This window comes from Bombina bombina, chromosome 11 (assembly GCF_027579735.1).
Source record: "Bombina bombina isolate aBomBom1 chromosome 11, aBomBom1.pri, whole genome shotgun sequence".
In the NCBI taxonomy this organism is placed as follows: domain Eukaryota; kingdom Metazoa; phylum Chordata; class Amphibia; order Anura; family Bombinatoridae; genus Bombina; species Bombina bombina.
In genome coordinates this window covers 96,935,326-96,958,252 of record NC_069509.1, presented here as the reverse complement: position 1 = coordinate 96,958,252, position 22,927 = coordinate 96,935,326, and the positions used below count along the sequence as shown (strand labels likewise).

The 22,927-nt window shown below is 36.0% G+C and overlaps 1 protein-coding gene across 1 annotated transcript in view; it reads left to right on the top strand.

The window, feature by feature from the left end:
* PPL (periplakin) overlaps positions 1-22,708 on the top strand; it is a 173,873-nt gene extending 151,165 nt beyond the window's left edge. The window contains exons 20-22 of the mRNA XM_053694509.1: positions 7,732-7,845; positions 12,532-12,624; positions 19,338-22,708. Of these exons, the coding sequence (XP_053550484.1) occupies positions 7,732-7,845; positions 12,532-12,624; positions 19,338-22,004 (2,874 nt within the window). The 3' untranslated portion in view covers positions 22,005-22,708. The remainder of the gene's footprint in view (positions 1-7,731; positions 7,846-12,531; positions 12,625-19,337) is intronic.
* The last annotated feature ends 219 nt before the right edge of the window (positions 22,709-22,927 follow it).

Here is a 22,927-nt window from a genome sequence, read left to right as displayed (position 1 = left end):
CATTATCATATAGAGCGTTGTGTTTATTAGTCTATACATGCCTTACATTATCATATAGAGCGTTGTGTTTATTAGTCTATACATGCCTTACATTATCATATAGTGTTGTGTTTATTAGTCTATACATGCCTTACATTATCATATAGAGTGTTGTGTTTATTAGTGTATACATGCCTTACATTATCATATAGAGTGTTGTGTTTATTAGTGTATACATGCCTTACATTATCATATAGAGTGTTGTGTTTATTAGTCTATACATGCCTTACATTATCATATAGAGTGTTGTGTTTATTAGTCTATACATGCCTTACATTATCATATAGAGTGTTGTGTTTATTAGTGTATACGTGCCTTACATTATCATATATAGCGTTGTGTTTATTAGTGTATACGTGCCTTACATTGTCATATATAGCGTTGTGTTTATTAGTGTATTCATGCCTTACATTATCATATAGAGCGTTGTGTTTATTAGTCTATACATGCCTTACATTATCATATAGAGCGTTGTGTTTATTAGTCTATACATGCCTTACATTATCATATAGAGTGTTGTGTTTATTAGTCTATACATGCCTTACATTATCATATAGAGTGTTGTGTTTATTAGTCTATACATGCCTTACAATATCATAGAGCATTGTGTTTATTAGTCTATACATGCCTTACATTATCATATAGAGTGTTGTGTTTATTAGTCTATACATGCCTTACATTATCATATAGAGTGTTGTTTTTATTAGTCTATACATGCCTTACATTATCATATAGAGTGTTGTGTTTATTAGTGTATTCATGCCTTACATTATCATATAGAGTGTTGTGTTTATTAGTGTATACGTGCCTTACATTATCATATATAGCGTTGTGTTTATTAGTCTATACATGCCTTACATTATCATATAGAGTGTTGTGTTTATTAGTGTATACGTGCCTTACATTATCATATAGAGTGTTGTGTTTATTAGTGTATACGTGCCTTACATTATCATATATAGCGTTGTGTTTATTAGTGTATACGTGCCTTACATTATCATATATAGCGTTGTGTTTATTAGTGTATTCATGCCTTACATTATCATATAGAGTGTTGTGTTTATTAGTCTATACATGCCTTACATTATCATATATAGCGTTGTGTTTATTAGTGTATTCATGCCTTACATTATCATATAGAGTGTTGTGTTTATTAGTCTATACATGCCTTACATTATCATATATAGCGTTGTGTTTATTAGTGTATTCATGCCTTACATTATCATATAGAGTGTTGTGTTTATTAGTGTATACATGCCTTACATTATCATATAGAGTGTTGTGTTTATTAGTGTATACATGCCTTACATTATCATATAGAGCGTTGTGTTTATTAGTCTATACATGCCTTACATTATCATATAGAGCGTTGTGTTTATTAGTCTATACATGCCTTACATTATCATATAGTGTTGTGTTTATTAGTCTATACATGCCTTACATTATCATATAGAGTGTTGTGTTTATTAGTGTATACATGCCTTACATTATCATATAGAGTGTTGTGTTTATTAGTGTATACATGCCTTACATTATCATATAGAGTGTTGTGTTTATTAGTCTATACATGCCTTACATTATCATATAGAGTGTTGTGTTTATTAGTCTATACATGCCTTACATTATCATATAGAGCGTTGTGTTTATTAGTCTATACATGCCTTACATTATCATATAGAGTGTTGTGTTTATTAGTCTATACATGCCTTACATTATCATATAGAGTGTTGTGTTTATTAGTCTATACATGCCTTACAATATCATAGAGCATTGTGTTTATTAGTCTATACATGCCTTACATTATCATATAGAGTGTTGTGTTTATTAGTCTATACATGCCTTACATTATCATATAGAGTGTTGTGTTTATTAGTGTATACGTGCCTTACATTATCATATAGAGTGTTGTTTTTATTAGTCTATACATGCCTTACATTATCATATAGAGTGTTGTGTTTATTAGTGTATTCATGCCTTACATTATCATATAGAGTGTTGTGTTTATTAGTGTATACATACCTTACATTATCATATAGAGTGTTGTGTTTATTAGTGTATACATGCCTTACATTATCATATAGAGTGTTGTGTTTATTAGTCTATACATGCCTTACATTATCATATAGAGTGTTGTGTTTATTAGTGTATACATGCCTTACATTATCATATAGAGTGTTGTGTTTATTAGTCTATACATGCCTTACATTATCATATAGAGTGTTGTGTTTATTAGTCTATACATGCCTTACATTATCATATAGAGTGTTGTGTTTATTAGTGTATACATGCCTTACATTATCATATAGAGTGTTGTGTTTATTAGTGTATTCATGCCTTACATTATCATATAGAGCGTTGTGTTTATTAGTGTATTCATGCCTTACATTATCATATAGAGCGTTGTGTTTATTAGTCTATACATGCCTTACATTATCATATAGAGTGTTGTGTTTATTAGTCTATACATGCCTTACATTATCATATAGAGCGTTGTGTTTATTAGTCTATACATGCCTTACATTATCATATAGAGTGTTGTGTTTATTAGTGTATACATGCCTTACATTATCATATAGAGTGTTGTGTTTATTAGTGTATACATGCCTTACATTATCATATAGAGTGTTGTGTTTATTAGTGTATACATGCCTTACATTATCATATAGAGTGTTGTGTTTATTAGTGTATACTTGCCGTTCATTATCATATAGAGTGTTGTGTTTATTAGGGTATACATACCTTACATTATCATATAGAGTGTTGTGTTTATTAATCTATACATGCCTTACATTATCATATAGAGTGTTGTGTTTATTAGTTTATACATGCCTTACAATATCATAGAGCATTGTGTTTATTAGTCTATACATGCCTTACATTATCATATGGAGTGTTGTGTTTATTAGTCTATACATACCTTACATTATCATATAGAGTGTTGTGTTTATTAGTGTATACGTGCCTTACATTATCATATAGAGTGTTGTTTTTATTAGTCTATACATGCCTTACATTATCATATAGAGTGTTGTGTTTATTAGTGTATTCATGCCTTACATTATCATATAGAGTGTTGTGTTTATTAGTGTATACATGCCTTACATTATCATATAGAGTGTTGTGTTTATTAGTGTATACATGCCTTACATTATCATATAGAGTGTTGTGTTTATTAGTCTATACATGCCTTACATTATCATATAGAGTGTTGTGTTTATTAGTGTATACATGCCATACATTATCATATAGAGTGTTGTGTTTATTAGTCTATACATGCCTTACATTATCATATAGAGTGTTGTGTTTATTAGTGTATACATGCCTTACATTATCATATAGAGTGTTGTGTTTATTAGTCTATACATGCCTTACATTATCATATAGAGTGTTGTGTTTATTAGTGTATACATGCCTTACATTATCATATAGAGTGTTGTGTTTATTAGTCTATACATGCCTTACATTATCATATAGAGTGTTGTGTTTATTAGTGTATACATGCCTTACATTATCATATAGAGTGTTGTGTTTATTAGTGTATACATGCCTTACATTATCATATAGAGTGTTGTGTTTATTAGTGTATACATGCCTTACATTATCATATAGAGTGTTGTGTTTTAGTCTATACATGCCTTACATTATCATATAGAGTGTTGTGTTTATTAGTGCATACATGCCTTACATTATCATATAGAGTGTTGTGTTTATTAGTGTATACATGCCTTACATTATCATATAGAGTGTTGTGTTTATTAGTGTATACATGCCTTACATTATCATATAGAGTGTTGTGTTTATTAGTGTATACTTGCCGTTCATTATCATATAGAGTGTTGTGTTTATTAGGGTATACATACCTTACATTATCATATAGAGTGTTGTGTTTATTAATCTATACATGCCTTACATTATCATATAGAGTGTTGTGTTTATTAGTTTATACATGCCTTACAATATCATAGAGCATTGTGTTTATTAGTCTATACATGCCTTACATTATCATATGGAGTGTTGTGTTTATTAGTCTATACATGCCTTACATTATCATATAGAGTGTTGTGTTTATTAGTGTATACGTGCCTTACATTATCATATAGAGGGTTGTTTTTATTAGTCTATACATGCCTTACATTATCATATGGAGTGTTGTGTTTATTAGTGTATTCATGCCTTACATTATCATATAGAGTGTTGTGTTTATTAGTGTATACATGCCTTACATTATCATATAGAGTGTTGTGTTTATTAGTGTATACATGCCTTACATTATCATATAGAGTGTTGTGTTTATTAGTCTATACATGCCTTACATTATCATATAGAGTGTTGTGTTTATTAGTGTATACATGCCTTACATTATCATATAGAGTGTTGTGTTTATTAGTCTATACATGCCTTACATTATCATATAGAGCAGTGCTTTCCAAACTGTGTGTCGGGACACACTAGTGTGTCGGCAGCAGTGTGTAGGTGTGTCCCTGCTTCAGCACAAATTTTTTTAAATTTTAATTTTTTTTAATGTTTTTTTTTTTGGTTTCTGACTTTCCGCCTGCCTGCTACGCATATCACATGGTTGACACGTGATTGATACCTAGGGGGTCACAGATCATCTTAACCTATTGGCGCAGCTCAGTGGGAACTGAAACTATTCCCATTGGCGGCTTTGGGGGCACATTGGCACCTGACTGCACGTGTAGTCTCCTCAATCGGTTCGTGGCTGCATGTGTAGTCAGTGAGTGGGACAGCAGTGTGTTTGCAGCGTGGGCAGTAGTCAATCGGACTCACCGAGCTCTGAGGGCGGCAGCTTAAACGCTGAGCTGAAGTTAGAAGTCAGTGGGGTTTTTTTGCAGCTAGCTCCCAGTAGTGCATTGCTGTTCCTGCTCTTGATATATGGATAGGAAGGGGAACCTTTAAAAATGCGAGTGTCTAATATCCCACCAAATATTCAGAAACTGTGTTCATCCCATCAACCTCATACATCCCATTAAAATAGTAAGTAACTATTGGTGTTATTAAACTTTTTTTTAATTCTTGCACATACTTACTGTTACTTGTAAATACATTTTTGTTATGATATAATGTATGTATGTGTCCGTATCTCTTAAAACAAGTTAGTTTAACCTCCTGTTTGCTAGTACAACTGAATCACTGTGTCGCAAAATTATGTAGGTCTAAAAAGTGTGTCACCGACATGAAAAGTTTGGAAAGCTCTGATATAGAGTGTTGTGTTTATTAGTGTATACATGCCTTACATTATCATATAGAGTGTTGCGTTTATTAGTGTATACATGCCTTACATTATCATATAGAGTGTTGTGTTTATTAGTCTATACATGCCTTACATTATCATATAGAGGGTTGTGTTTATTAGTGTATACATGCCTTACATTATCATATAGAGGGTTGTGTTTATTAGTGTATTCATGCCTTACATTATCATATAGAGCGTTGTGTTTATTAGTGTATTCATGCCTTACATTATCATATAGAGTGTTGTGTTTATTAGTCTATACATGCCTTACATTATCATATAGAGGGTTGTGTTTATTAGTGTATATATGCCTTACATTATCATATAGAGGGTTGTGTTTATTAGTGTATACATGCCTTACATTATCATATAGAGTGTTGTGTTTATTAGTGTATACATGCCTTACATTATCATATAGAGTGTTGTGTTTTAGTCTATACACGCCTTACATTATCATATAGAGTGTTGTGTTTATTAGTCTATACATGCCTTACATTATCATTTAGAGTGTTGTGTTTATTAGTCTATACATGCCTTACATTATCATATAGAGTGTTGTGTTTATTAGTCTATACATGCCTTACATTATCATATAGAGTGTTGTATTTATTAGTGTATACATGCCTTACATTATCATATAGAGGGTTGTGTTTATTAGTGTATTCATGCCTTACATTATCATATAGAGTGTTGTGTTTATTAGTCTATACATGCCTTACATTATCAATATAGAGTGTTGTGTTTATTAGTGTATTCATGCCTTACATTATCATATAGAGTGTTGTGTTTATTAGTGTAGTAATGTTGATTATCATCACTAAACAGTGACACTTGTACAAAATAAGGGTTAGATGTAGTGGTACCCTGGTTAAAACTTGCCAGTAACTGCAGGATAATGTGATCGATTGCAGGGCTTGAAAATGTTATACTTGTGAAGATGCATTCACAGCTTCTGAGAATTTGCCATTCAGGCTTGCAAATTTCTCTACTTCTTATCCTAGGTTGCAGAGATAAATCACCTCAAACTTGCTTATTTGGGGTGATTGACAGGCCCTGCTCTCAAGCAATTGGTTGATCAAGAGCAAGGGGCAGGAACAGGATTGAACATAAGAGCGCTTTTGCAATTTTAGATTTTGTCAAGTGGCATTTGCAGGTGGACAGGTTCTCTGCTTGAGAACTTATCCGCATACAGCTTGATAAATTTCCCTGTTAGACATGCTAGTATCAGTCTATTGTGTTTATATATTGTAACCACTGTTTGATTAATTACACAGAGCCACTGATGAGAAGCTATGTTGTGCAAAGCCACCAAAATCCAGAATTTAAAGGTATTGTAAACCCACATTTTTTCCTTTCATGATTCGGATAAAGCATGCAACTTTCAAATTTACTCCTATTATCAATTTTTCTTCGTTCTCTAGCTATCTTTATTTGAAAAAGCGGGAATAAAAGCTTTGAAGCCAGCCCATTTTAGGTAAGAATCTTGGTTGCCTTTGCTGATTGGATGGCTAAATTAAGCCACCAATCAACAAGCCCTATCCAGGGTACTGAACAGAAAATAGGCTGGCTCTAAAGCTTTTCATTCCGTTTTTTTCAAATAAAGATACCAAAAGAACAAAGAAAAATTGATAATAGGAGTAAATTAGAAAGTTGCTTAAAATTGCAAGCTCTATCTGAATCATGAAAGAAAATATTTGGGTTTACTATCCCTTTAACCATTATAGTTATAATAAATCAGATTAACAGTCAATAATTTGATGTGATAATGAAAATCTATTTTCTCTATAATTAAATAAAATAGTTATCTAGAGCTGCTTAACACATCACTAAAACATTTTATTAAGAAGCAGTAATGGCAGGGTATATAATTTGTTCAGGGGGAGGGTGCAGCGAAATGTGTATTTGACTCTGTGGCCAAAACTCCTATCACTAGCCCAGATTGTACACAGTTTTTTTCTATGCACACTTTTTGAGACACCAACTCCTACTGAGCAAGAGTTCACAGTTTATATTATATGAGTCTGTGATTCGCTGATGGCTGTCACATGATACAAAGGCAGGGAAATAGAAGTAATTTTTTTAAATTAGTCAGAAAAATATACACATTACTAAGGTTTGCACAATAGATTTTAAACTTTAATTTTAAATGGTATTGATTGCGCTTGAGAGCGATATTAATATTTCACACTATTTGCATTTTTGTGCTTCATTTATAATTTTGTACCCTATTGTATTATTAAAACTGCTGTAAAAGGGGTTTCATGCGTGCCATGGCTATTTCTAAGTTTAATTAAAAATCATTTGCAATTAAACCTGTTGAGAGAGTTATACCCCCAACATACACATCAAGAAATATTGTGCAAGTGTTTGAGAATTCTTTAAAGCAAACATTCATGTTTGTTTTTGTATAATCTATAGTGTTTTGTGTTTTATTTCAGGATTATGAGCTAGAAAGTGAAAAACTGAGGTCTATTCTGGATATGGAGAACCGAAGAAATACTTATAGCAAACGGGCCAGAATCCAATCACCTGCAGCCAAAGTGAAGGAAGAGGTAGGTTAAAATGAATTATTATTCTCGCTGGTTAGTGAACAATGAAGATGGTGTTTATATTGCAGGGAGATCAGATGAATACCTGTCTAGATGGATGAAACGCATAAAAATGCATTTGTTTGGAAATTAAATCTACATAAATCATAGACATATGGGTGACAACTAAAGGGGGCCTATTTATTATTGTGCGAGCGGACATGATCCGATATTGCGGATCATGTCCTCTGTACATTGATAAATGCCGACAGCATACGCTCTCTGCATTTATCATTGCACCAGCAGTTCTTGTGAACTGCTGGTGCAATGCCGCCTCCTGCAGATTCGCAGCAAATCGGCCGCTAGCTTCGGGTGTCAATCAACTCGATCGGGTTGATTTCTGGCGATGTCTGTCCACCGCCTCAGAGCAAGCAGACAGGTTATGGAGCAGCGGTCTTTAGAGCGAAAAGGAGGTTATTGCGGTTGGTTGCGTGGGTCGGGTTTATCGCTCGTATTACAAGTTGAAAGTAAACACGATGGCTTGAGCGCAATTGAAGTTAACATGCGTTGGCATAGCACAACCTCAGAACTGTTTTGCGAAACAAAAAAAAGTGTCACAATATTGCACAAAAAAGTTATTAGGGCTCAAAAATATGAGGTCTCATATGTTAGGGGGAAGGCAGGCAAAGGGCTTTAACATAGAGATACATACACATGTCTAAATATAAAAACTAATGGTGCACAAAAAAGGATAAGAAGCCCAGGTAATCACAGTGATAATGCTCAGCAGGTGAACCTCAGGGAAAAAAAGAGACACATATAGTGAAATTCTGTGGTTATGTGAAATTTGCAGCAGAACCCAGAAAAGGTACTCACATTGTCTAGAGCTTCAAAATCAAGCTCTAGATATATAGGCACAGGAAGCTCCTAATAGGAGGCAAGGCAAAGAAGTTCCAGCTCCAAAGGATGAATCAGAAGTGATTAAAAAGTATAACAAATTTATTAAAAACAAGTCACAAGGCATATAATGAGACTGTCCCAATCATAGACTACACAAACAAAAGACTGTGTGTATCACAATGTCCAATGAATGCTCTGTTAGTCTGGTAGGGAACAAGGCTCCGCCCCTTTTGTGACGTCACTTCTCACATGTCTAAATATGTCTATGTGTGTTCATATGCATTTATATGTGTATATATGTTTTTACAGATATATATATACACATAAATCCACACATATAGACATATCTAAAAGTGCATTGGAGCCCTTTGCAGTCAAGTAGATAAAAACATGAAAAATAATATTTTTGTAATATTTGCATTTAATTAGGTTTGATACTGTGTATTTACTGTAAATATTTCACATTGTAATGTGCTGCAGTATAGGTTCTGTGCATTTATACATAGATATTCTGATATATATCTCTGTATATATCTATACCTATATATAATCATCTATATATATATTGGTATTGATATATATAGTACCAAAATACCATTAGATATATGTAGAAATATGTATTTATGAATAAATAGAAAATATTCTGCTATATGAAGAACTTTGGAATGTGAAATATTAATATTTTCATGTCAGATTAGCGCACTTGAGGATATTTGATCGTGTTTCCACGCAAGTAGAGTTTTCTCCTCCATAGACTTCTATGGGTGAATACGTTGATGCGATTGAGATATTCAAAGTTTAGCTCCTTGCACACATTAGGTTAGCGCACAAGCGAAATACTTTTACTGTCAACTAGTAATATGAGCGCTACCGGAAGCACGCAAAAAGCTTACTTCTAGCGGAGTTGTTCACATGAAAGAGCATTATTTACACATGGCACAAAGTTATGTAAAATATATTTAATATATGAAAACGCTCCATAAAATGAAGTTGAAACAAATTCTAACTGACTGATAATGACAACTGCGCTGGTGGATATGGACAAGAAGACGTTGCTTTATTAAACATGAAACCAAACATTTTTCTTTCATGATTCAGATGGAGCATACAATTTTAAACAACTTTCCAATTTACTTCTGTTGTCACATTTTCTTCATTCTCATGGTATCCTTTGTTAAAGGTGCAGCAATTGCACAACTGGGAGCTAGCTGAACACATTGGGTGAGCCAATGACACAAGGCATATATGTGCAACCAGCAATCACTAGTTAGTTCCCAGTTGTGCATTGTCGCTCATGAGACTACCTAGGTATTCTTTTCAGCAATGGATTCCAAGAGAATTAGGCAAATTAAATAATAGAAGCAAACTGGAAAGTTGTTTAAAATTGTATGTCATCTCTGTGATGGCTAACCTTGGCGCCCCAGATGCTTTGAAACTACATTTCCCATGATGCTTAAGCACTCTGCAGTCTGGTTGAGTATCATGGGAAATGTAGTTTGAAAACATCAGGGGTGCCAAGGTGAGCCATCACTGTCCTGATTCATGAAAGAAGAATTTAATGTCCCTTTTAGGACTGGAACATAAGCTTTAAAAAAATATATATATTTTGAAATACTCTATATAAAATGAAGGAGAGAACACAATTGACTCTTATATCACTTTAATTGCCGATATATGCTCCTTTAACACTAGTGAGAATGGTAATTTAGAACAATTAATATTGCGAAAGATTATACAACTAAAATAAAAAAAAATATTTAGGATACTAAAAGAATAATCTAAAATAAAGGGGGCTGCGAGTGGCAAGGTGTTTCCCAGCATGCTGTAAAGCAGGGATGAGGAACCTTGGCCCTTCAGATGTTTCAGAACTACATTTCCCATGATGCTCAACTAGACTTGAGTGCCTAAGCATCATAGGTAATGTAGTACTGAAACATCAGGCGTTCCAAGGTTTCCCATCCTATCTGTAAAGGAAAACTTCACCGGGGAGTGTAGTTTTATTATGGGTTTTTTTCTGCCTGATTTCAATCTGAATTTTACTTTTTCCATAAAATATGATTTCTGCAGAATTATTTAGATTTTTTAATGTGATTAAACAAAACAATTGTTACTGATTTTTTTTAATGGGAATATTTTATTGATTTGCCATATATGATTTTAAAACTATTGATTTCATTTTTCCTAATCTTATTGTAATATATTCATCGCCTAAGAACACCCCTTTGCAAGAACACTGTTTAACCTTTTACATGGATTTAACACAAAGAGAACGATTAGCTAAAGGTCTCTGGGTACTTTTATTTCCCTGGTGGAATTATTTAAAGCCTGATAAAGGCGTGTCGCTAAGGAGCGTATATTGCATTTTCGTATGGGAAGAAATTGCATACATTACAAAGGTGTAGAATGAAAAAATTAAATAAAAATCATAACAAATAATTGAGCCATTCACACATAAATATGCAGGAAAAAATGTATAGTTAAGGTGCTTAACTATATTAAAATTGTTCACTAAAAATCATATTTTATAACAAACCTAAAAATTTGTATATAAATTACACAGAAATAAATCATAATTTAAGGACATTGGATGTGCAAAAAACACACAGAAATTTGTACTTTTAATTACAAAATAAAAAGCATAAATGTTGTTTTATCGTTAATGAGCTGAACATGGATGTGTATATGACATTTTCTCTCAAATCCCAGCATATTTATCTAGACATTTCAGCCCTACATATCCCTATTTTAACTAACTTTGATCTACCAGTGAAGTTTACCTTTCCAGTGAGCTCCATTACTTTATATAGGAGACATCTCGCTATTCGCAGGAACAGCCCCTTTAAGATAATTCCATCAGGAAAGCCACTGTGAGTGTCGGCGTGAAAAAACATGTATGATCTGACGAAGTTCAGATAATCAGCAATAGTGCAGTAATAAAATAATAGCATTTTCTTTTAGAGCTTTTATATAATTTGTAATTCCTACTCTTAAAGGGACACTTATGTCAATATTAAACTCTGATAGAACATTCAACTTTAAACAATTTTCCAATTTACTTTCAATTTGTGCACACTTTATGAGAAACCAGCTCCCACTGAGCATGTGCAAGAGAGCACAGTGTATATGTATATGAGTCTGTAATTGGCTGATGACTGTCACATGCTACAGGGGTTATGGTTATGGAAGCAATCTTTGAAATTTCTCAGAAAAAAATCTACTGATAGTTTGAAATCCATAGTAAGTGCTGTTTCTGCCTTTTTATTGTGCATGTGTGAATACAATTACATTGTATTTAATGGCCCTTTATTACAAATCTACTTAATAATTGCAAAGTCTAGTTGTAAAAAAAGTAAAATGTGTCACTAGATATTAAAAAGATAATAGTTAAAAGGTAAAATAATACTGAAAACTCCAAGGGGCCGATTTATCATCGGTCTGTCCGATCATGTCCGACAGACATCGATGAATGCCGACGGCATACACTGTCGACATTTATCATTGCACAAGCAGTTCTTGTGAACTGCTTGTGCAATGCCACCCCCTGCAGATTTGCGGCCAATCGGCCACTTTCAGGGGGTGTCAATCAACCCGATCGTATAGGATTGGGCGGATTGATGTCCGCAGCCTCAGAGCAGATGGGCCAGTTATGCTTCATGACCGCTGTTTCCGGAGAGCCTAAAGGCTCGGCCCCCAAAAATATATCCCATTTACTAGAACTGCCTGAGAAATCATTAATAATCTTGATGTTGTAGTTAGAATACAAGAGTTATTTCTTCTATTATATTGTTGTTGTTGTTTTTTTTACCATAGGAAGCAGATTTGTCGGCAAAATTCACCGAAGCTTCTGCAGTGAATAAGCAGAGAATGCAGACACTGGAATTTGCTCAAAGTCTACTGCATCAGGTATAGGCAAATAAAGTCATATTTGATCAACAATACAGGTTAAAAATCTTATTTAAACTATGATTATAGTTATAAATAGAAAATTGTTTTGCTTGTATAAAAAAAAAATCAATTCTAGTGCATATTACATTCAGATTCCATTCATCAACTCTTGCTGCCACTAAAAGCTTTTGAAATGAATGTTAAATTATTAGAGCATTTAGGGGTTAATCACAATCCTTAAGAAAAATGTAGCGAATGATTTTTCTGCAACATTCACTATTAAAATGTATTGGGATTTTTGTAGATAAATCATCTGTACAATACATGTTGTTAAATATTTTAACTACATTTAAAGGGACACTAAACCCCAATTTTTTTTTCATGTTTCAGGAAGCGAATACCATTTTAAACACTCCAATTTACTTCTATCATCTAATTTGCTTAATTTTTTAGATATCTTTTGTTGAAAAATAGCAATGCACATGGGTGAGCCAATCACACAAGGCATCTATGTGCAGCCACCAATCAGCAGATTCTGAGCATATCTAGATATGCTTTTCAGCAAAGAAAATTATGCAAATTAGATAATGTAATTAAATTTGAAAGTTGTTTAAAATTGCATACTCTTTCTAAATTATGAAAGAAAAAAAATATATAATTTATGCTTACCTGATTAATTTCTTTCCGGACATGGTGAGTCCACGGAATCATCAATTACTAGTGGGAATATCTCTCCTGACCAGCAGGAGGCGGCAAAGAGCACCACAGTAAAAGCTGTTAAATACCACTCCCCTTACCCACAATCCCCAGTCATTCGACAAAACGGAAAGTAGAAAGGAAGTAATATAAGGTGCAGAGGTGCCTGATGTTGATAGAAAAATAAACTGTCTTAAATAAAGGGTGGGCCGTGGACTCACCATATCCGGAAAGAAATAAATTTATCAGGTAAGCATAAATTATGTTTTCTTTCCTAAGATATGGTGAGTCCACGGAATCATCAATTACTAGTGGGAATCAATACCCAAGCTAGAGGACACAGATGATAAAGGAGGGACAAGACAGGTAACCTAAACAGAAGGCACCACTGCTTGAAGAACCTTTCTCCCAAAAGAAGCCTCAGCCGAAGCAAAAGTATCAAATTTGTAAAATATTGATGACCAAGTAGCAGCCCTGCAAATCTGTTCCATAGAAGCTCCATTATTAAAAGCCCAAGAAGAAGAAACAGCCCTGGTAGAAAGAGCCGTGATTCTCTCAGAAGGCTGCCGTCCTGCAGTCTCATAAGCCAAGCGAAAATTACTTTGCCGTTGCTTTCTGACCCTTTTAAATAAAACATAAAAGCACGTACCACATCTAGGTTGTGCAAACAAACGTTCCTTATAAGAAGAAGGATCAGGACACAAGGAAGGAACAACAATCTCTTGATTAATATTTTCATCCGAAACCACCTTAGGAAGAAAAACTAAGGCAGTACGCAGAACTACATTACCAGAATGAAAAATAAGGAAAAGAGATTCATACTGCAAAGCTGAAAGCTCCAAAACTCTTCGAGCAGAACAAATAGCAACCAAAAACAAAACTTTCCAGGATAAACACTTAATATCTAAAGAATGCATAGGTTCAAAAGGAACATGTTGAAGAACTCTAAGAACCAAATTGAGACCCCACGGAGGAGTAGCAAATTTAAACCTAGGCCTGACTCTAACCAGAACCTGGCAAAAAGACTTAACATCTGGCAAATCTGCCAGACATTTATGCAACAAAATAGATAAAGCAGAAATTTGACCCCTCAAGGTACTAGCAGATAAACCCTTCTCCAAACTCTCTTGGAGAAAAGACAAAATCCTAGGAATTTTAACTCTCTGGAATCACACCAATACAAATATATACGCCAAATCTTATAATAAATCTTTCTAGACACAGGCTTATGAGCCTGAATCATAGCTTCAATAACTGATTCAGAAAAACCATGCTTAGATAATATCAAGCATTTAATCTCCAAGCAGTCAGCTTCAGAGAAACAAGATTTGGATGAAGGAAGGGCCCCTGAAGTAGAAGGCCCTTCCGTAATGGAAGACTCCAAGGTGGAAGAGAGGACATCTCCACCAGATCCGCATACCAGATTCTGGGAGGCCATGCGGGGACAATGAGTATCACCAATGCCCTCTCCTGTCTGATTCCAGCAATGACCCGTGGAAGAAGAGCGGAGGAAAAACATACGCTAGACTTAAGTTCCAAGGAACGGCCAGAGCATCTAACAGTTCAGCCTGAGGATCTCAAGACCGTGACCCATACCTTAGAAGCTTGGAATTCTAATGAGATGCCATGAGATCCAGCTCCGGCTGCCCCACTTGAGAATCAAGTTAGAAAATACCTCCAGATGGAGTACCCACTCCCCTGGATGAAAAGTCTGTTGGCTTAGAAAAGCTGCTTCCCAATTGTCCACCCCTGGAATGTGGACAACAATTGTGGGACTCTGCCTACTGAATAATCCTGGCTACCTCTGTCATGGCCAAGGAACTACAAGTCCCCCCCCTAAAATTGATGTAAGCCACGGACGTTATGTTGTCTGACTGAAATCTGATAACCTGGACTGAAGCTAACTGAGGCCAGGCCAGAAGAGCATTGAAGATTGCCCTCAGCTCTAGAATAATTATAGGAAGAACCAACTCCTCCCGAGTCCAAAGACCCTGAGCCTTTATAGAACCCCAGACAGCTCCCCATCCCAAGACTGGCATCCATGGTCACAATCACCCAGGTAGGTCTGCGAAAGCAGGTTCCCAGAGAAGATCCTGGGACAACCACCACAGAAGAGAGTTTTTGATCTCCTGATCAAAAACAATACGTGGAGACAGATCCGCATAATCCCCATTCCATTGTCTGAGCATGCACAACTGCAGAGGCCTGAGATGGAACCAAGCAAACGGAATGATGTCTATAACTGACACCATCAGATCAATAAGCCCCATACACTGAGATACTGATGGCCAGGGAAAGGCCTGAAGAATAAGACAAGGATCGAAGAACTTTGATTTTCTGGCCTCTGTCAGAAAAAACTTAATTTCTAGGGAATCTATTATTGTTCCCAAAAATACCACTCCTGTAGCCAGAATCAAGGAACTTTTTTCTAAATTCAATTTCCAACTGTGGGAGCGCAGAAAAGACAACAATATCTCCATGAGGGAGCTTGCTTGTTGAAGAGATGGCACCTGAACCAGAAAAATCGTTCAGATAAGGCACCACTGCAACACCCTGTGACCAAAGAACTGCCAAAACTGCTCCCAGAACGTTCGAAAAAATCCTGGGAGCCATAGCAAGACCAAATAGAAAAGCCACAAACTGATAATGTTTGTCTAGAAATGCAAATCTTAAAAACTTGTGATAATCCTTGTGGATAGGAAAATGCAGATACGCATCCTTTAAATACACTGTGGTCATGAACTGACCCTCCTGAACTAAAGGTAGAATGGAACTAACAGTCTCCATCTTGAAAGACGGAACTCTTGTTCACCCTCTTGAAATCTAGAATAGGACGGAATGTTCCCTCTCTTTTGAGAACTACGAACAGATTGGAATAAAAACTTAGACCCTGCTCCTGAAAAGGAACAGGAACTATTACTCCCATATCGGAAAGATCCTGGACACAACACAAGAATGCCTCTCTCTTTATCTGGTTTACAGATAAACTAGAGAGAAGGAACCTGCCCCTGGGATAAGTCCTGAACTCTAGCTTTTAACCCTGGGATACAATGTTCACCACCCAGGGATCTAGAACATCCCAAATCTAAGCCTGAGCGAAAAAGAAAATCTGCCCCCCATAAGATCCGCTCCCGGATCGGAGGCAGACCCTTCATGCTGACTTTGACTCAGTAACAGGCTTTATCAATTGCTTCCCCTTATTCCAGGAATGATTGAACTTCCAGGAACACTTAGAATGCTCCTGCTTGGAAGAGGAAGGTTTAGCTGAGAAGTTCAGAAAGGAACAAAAATTACTTTGACACTTTTGTATATGTCTTTTATCCTGAGGAAGAAAATGATCCTTACCTCCCGTAATATCAGAAATAATCTCAGCCAGACCTGGTCCAAACAAGGTCTTACCCTTGTAAGAAAAAGACAAAAGCTTAGTTTAGAAGAAACATCCGCAGACCAGGAATTTAGCCATGAAACTCTGCAAGTTAAAAAAGCAAAGCTAGAAATCTTTGCCAATTTGATAACTTGAAGAGAAGCATCAGAAATAAAGGAATTAGCCAATTTAAGAGCCTTAATCCTATCCTGAATCTCCTAAAGAGAAGTGTCTGACCGAATAGAATTGGACAACGCATCAAACCAATAAGCTGCTGCGCTAGTGACAGTAGCAATACACACTGCAAGTTGCCATTGCAACCCCTGATGAACATACATCCTCTTAAGAAAAGCTTCAAGCTTCTTATCCATAGGATCCTGAAAAGAACAACTATCCTTTATGGGAATAGTAGTTCTCTTAGCCAAAGTAGAAATAGCACCCTCAACCTTAGGCACTGTCTACCAAGACTCTTTAAGCAATAGAATTTTTTTTTTTTAAATTGGAGAAGGGGAAAAAGGAATCCCAGGCTTCTCCCACTCCCGTGCAACAATCTCTGAAGCACGATCAGGGACAGGGAATACCTCCTCTGCGGAAGGAACATCAAAATATATAATAAGCTTGCTAGATTTCTTAGGAGTCATTACAACTATAGAATCAGAATTATCCAAAGTAGACAAAACCTCCTAAAGTAACAAACGGAGGTGCTCTAATTTGAACCTGAATGACACAACTTCAGCATCAGAAGAAGTTAATATACTATTAGAGTCAGAGATCTCACCCTCAGACAATAAAGAAGAATCCTCTTCCTCAGACTTCTGAGAAGAGACATTAGAAAAAAAACAACCCCTGTAACAGGGGTCTCCAATGTTTTAAATTTCCTCTTACACTTCCCCTGCAACATAGGGAAAGCAGATAACGCTTCAGAAACTGCAGAAGATATATGAGAAGCCATATCCTGCAAAGAAAACTCCAGCTGGAGCATGAGAGGAAGCACATGGTATAACATGCGGGCAGACAAGGGTAGGGATGCCTGAGAACAAGGCTGCACTTGAACAGCATCTTCCCTAGAAAAAAACGTCTCAGATTCAAAAAGTTTATCTTTGTAATGCAATGTTCCCTCAATACATGAGTAACAGAAAGAAATAGGAGGTTCCACATTAGCCCCCAACAGAGTACAAATAACATTTTGCAAGGCCACTTAGTCCATCAAAATACAAAAAATTAATTTCAAATAATAAATGTATACAAAAGAAAAAAAGAAGCCTAAAAAATGTTACTATCCCTTTAAAAAAGTAACGTTAACACAGACATTTATAGCAACAAACTTAAACTTTATAAAAGTAAAATAAACATGGGCACCACTACACCTCAGCCAGATTGCTGAAGTGCCTACCTGAACCTGCTGATCAAACAGAGAAAAATAGGAACACTCCAGACTGAAACCACTCTGCAGCAAAGAAACAGCCACTTGTACACAGCCCAGAGCTGCACTAAAATAAAACAAACACTTCCTGGTTTGTGCGCCAAAACTACCTCCTCAGCAGGCTCCGCCAACCAAAACATCACAACACACCCGGACACTCACAACCTTACCGAGGGAAAAATAATGTTGCAAAAAAACATTAAACTGAAAATCTCATACAAAGTAATAAAAAAAATCATGAGCCAGAACCTTGTCAATGCCCTGTAATATAACTCCTCATCAGAAAAACTGTATTAACCATTTAAGTGCCAAAATAAGAATATAATATAATATATCACTTACCATAAAAGTAACTGCCCTGCAGCAGGCAGCTCACAAAGTTTAAGAGGCACCCTCCTCCTATGGACCTGTGAAAAATGAAAAGACTGTGCAAACTTAAACAGGCTTTCTGACGAGGGCAGCAATAAATCAAATGGGATGCACAGAGGGGATTATACCCCCCAAGTTCCCAAATGCTTAAAAGCCACCAATGCTCTACTGAAGAGACTGAAATTGACTACGGCTAAACCCTTAGCAAAGATCAGAACATCTTGTCCTGCTTTGAAAATAACAAACTCTTGATTGTAGAATCTTACAGACACCTAACTTTACCACCTCCTTGCAACTACTACAGGCAAAGAGAATGACTGGGGATTGTGGGTAAGGGGAGTGGTATTTAACAGTTTTTGCTGTGGTGCTCTTTGCTGCCCAGGAGAGATATTCCCACTAGTAATTGATGATTCTGTGGACTCACCATATCTTAGGAAAGAAAAATGGGTTTCATGTCCCTTTAAGGAGTTAAATACTAAGTTATATTTGTATGCTAGGAGTGCTTCCTTGATTGTCTTGAGTGGGATATGGGCAGTGATTGGCTGCTAGGTGTGTATGCTGCACCTAATTGGCTCATCTGCCATGTCCTGCTCTGATGTGGCAATGCACTAAGTAAAAACTAAATTATATTTGGGGTTAAACTCATAGTAATCAATTAGCATTAATTTAATAAAATGATCTAAGAGCTAGAGCAATTTATTAAATTAGAATGTCCCTTTAAAAACAGGGAAGTATCAGTATGAGAGAATATGCTGTTGTGCTTTATAGTTATCTTAGCAAAGTTTTGAGAGCCATTGTATTGTACTGACATTTATTATAATAATCTAGTGAAGAGTTTTATAAAAGTTTGACACTCACAATGTTATTTCTCAAATACAGCAGCCAGAGGTGGAGGTCCAGAGAGAGACGATACAGATGAGCAGATCTGAAAAACCTGTGGAAGAGATCTGGAAAATCAAGAAGATGTTGGAGGATGAGGTGCAGCGTAGACAGCAACTGGAATCTGAGATCAAGAGCACTGAGAGTGAAATCATCTTTCTTCAAAATCAGAAACCTCAGGAGACTATAGTGAAAAAGGAGGTATTGAAAAAGGTACCAGATCCACAGCTTGAAGAGGATTATCACAAAATACTAGAGAGAGTCTCTGAAGAACAACGCATGAACAAGTCTTTTCAGGATGAACTAGATTCTTTGAGATTAAAGGTTCGAGTGTTAGAACACGAACAGAAGGAAGGCGGGCAGCAATATATAGTCAAAGAAGTCTTGAGGATTGAAAAGGACAGGGAGCAGCAGGAAGAGTTCCTGCGTCTCAAGGAAGAGCTTGAGGAACTTAAAAGGCATAAGAGCACCAAGCAAAGTGAGATTACAAATCTAAAGGAAAGATTACTTATACTGACTGAAGAAAAGAACAAACCACAGGAAAAGATCACTGAGAAGGAAGTGGTAAAACTCCAGAATGACCCTCAGTTAGCCACAGAGTATAGGCTTCTACAGGAGAATGTGCAGAGGGAGAATACACAAAGACAAAAAGAGGAGGAGGAATTGCTTTTGCTCCAGGAGAAATTAAAACGTCTGGAAAAAGAAAGAGCTATGGCTGAAGGTAAGATCACAGTAAAGGAAGTGTTGAAAGTGGAGAAGGACTTGGCCTCAGAGAGGGAAGTAGCTGATCTAAGAAGGCAGTATGAAGATGAGACTTCCAAGATACGTATTAACATTCGTGAGAAAAATGAGCTGATACGTAAAATAAATGTTTTAGAAGAAGAGAATTCCAAAGTTGTGATCCAGGAGAAAGTAAAGGAGATTGTTCGACCAGATCCTAAAGCTGAGAGTGAATTGGCCAACCTACGGCTTGAGGTGATTGAGCAGGAGAGAAAATACAGATCATCAGAAGAGCAAATCAAGGTTATTCAGAGTGAGCTGGAATCCTTAAAAAAACGTGGTCCACAAGTTGAAGTGAAGGAGATAACCAAGGAAGTTATCAAGCATAAAACAGACCCAGAACTATTAGCAGAGTTGGAGAAACTCCGTGGGGAAATCTTGGAGAAAACCAGGATAGTAGAGCGGTCACAAATAGAGATAACACGACTGAAGCAGGAGATACAAAGTTGGATAGACACCAAACCCCAAGTTCAAATTAAAGAAGTGGTTCAGGAAGTCCTACAATACCGTGAAGACCCTACAACTAAAAATGAAGTTGAGAAGCTCAGATCACAGTTGTCAGAAGAACAGAAGAAACGTCTTACTCTGGAAAAGGAAATGCATTCACAAGAAGAGAAGATCAGGCAAAAAGAAAGGGAACTGTCGCAGGTGAGGGAGAAGGTCGTTCAACAAGAAGTTGTGAAGTTTGAAGAAGATCCTGTGCTGAAGTCAGAGGTTAACAATTTGTCCAAGAATATACAAAATGAATTAAAACAGAAAGACTCCTTGCAAGAAGAACTGCGGAAATTGCAGTATAGGAAATCAGAGCTGGAACGCCAGCTTGAGGAATTGGAGAGAGAAAGACAGGCTAGACGGGAGGCAGAACTTGAAATCCAGAGGTTGAGAATGAGGCTCAGTGAATTAGAGCAAAGAGAAATAGAGACCAAAGAAAAAGTAACATTGAAACAAAAAGTAGTGCTGCAGCAAGATCCACAACAAGAGAAAGAGCATAACCTTCTGAAGCTTCAAGTGGAAGAGGAGAAGCACAGGCGGCAGATGCTTGAAACAGAACTGGCAGCAATACGCAAAAAGCTTATATCATTAGAGAAGATGGAACTAAAGGAAAAAGTGGTTTTCACAGAGAAAATAGAAGTAGAAAAGGATCCTGAAACAGAACAGGAGATAGAACGGCTTAAAATAAGCTTAGATGAAGAGAGCAGAAGCAAACGAGAGCTGGATACAGAGGTAGACCGTCTTCAAGCACGACTTTCAGAATTAGAGTTTAGCAACTCAAAATCTAACAAAGAGCTTGAATATCTGCGGGAAGAGGTTCACAAACTACAAATGGAAAAGCAGAGTCTGCAGCTGGAAACTCGACACCTGCAGTCTGAGATCCAGATTACAATAAAGGAAGCTGAGGATCTGAGAAGTCTAACCCAAGTTGACAGTGGGGTAAACCTAGATTCTCGATTCCTTTCCCTGCAACAAGAACTAAATGAATTAAAGAAGATCTCCAGAGATAAAGATTTAGAGCTTGAACAACTGCAGAAGCGTTTAGACACCATGGCAATTAAGAGAGAACAGAGAGAGAACCACCTGCGTCGTTCTATTGTGGTCATTGACCCAGACACAGGAAGAGAGATGTCACCAGAAGAAGCCCGTAATTTGGGCTTGATTGATTGGAGAATGTTTGTTAACCTACAGAGTCAGGAATGCGACTGGGAAGAAACAACCATTAAAGGGCCAAATGGGGATTCCTCTGTGATCATTGACAAAAAGTCCGGCAAGAAATTCGATATTGAAAGTGCCTTAAAAGGTGGGCGTATCACAAAACGTCAATATGAAAGTTACCTCAACAAGGAGATGTCCATCCAGGAATTTGCTGCATTAGTATCTGGAAAGAAATAGAGACGAAGAAGAAGCTGTGCCATTTTCCGTTCAGAGATGAAACAGTATGGACATTAAACAGGCAAACAGCTTTCCCTTGGGCTGTTAGCGATAGCAGAACTGTCTTGCTCTGATATATCTTTCTCAAAATCTGTCAAAATGTTGTCCTGATACATGTGATTTCTAGTGCCTTGTCTCTACCAATCATTCATGTGTAAGAAAGTATTGGGCTTCTTTTTTTTTTAAATATCTCATAAAAAAAATCATACACAGGTTTCCAAAATGCAAAGTGATGTATTTAGAAGAGAAATGTTAACAAAAGTATTAAAATATTCCGCTATATTATTCTTGATGTATAATTATCAATTCAACAATCTATGAAAACCACTTTTTTTTTTAATATGCACAGTAAATACAAATGCTGTACAAGCTAAAAAACAACAGATATTTAATTGGTGCATACTCCATTGTGCCATACATGGAAATAATGTTATATATCTTAACCTTGGTTTATGGCTGATTTATGTACATTTTTATCTTCTATACTTTACACAGTTACTGTGATAACTTACAAATGTAAGCTCTTTGATAAAATGTTACAGTGCCTTTGGCATAGCTATATCTGAATTTCTGTATGTCACTCATTTATTTCTGGTTGGGATAAAAGGATTATGGAAAATGTATTTTATTTATAGAAATGCTAATAAAGATGCGGTGGTTTTGAATTGTGGTATTGTCATTACTGGACATAATTAGTTATTTTCAGGACCCCCTACCCATCTGTTATTTAAAGGGACATTATACACTAGATTTTTCTTTGCATAAATGTTTTGTAGATGATCCATTTATATAGCCCATGCAGGTTTTTTTTTTAATGGATAGCTTTGCTTATTTTTAAATAACATTGCTCTTATTTTCAGACTCCTAACCAAGCCCCAAAGTTT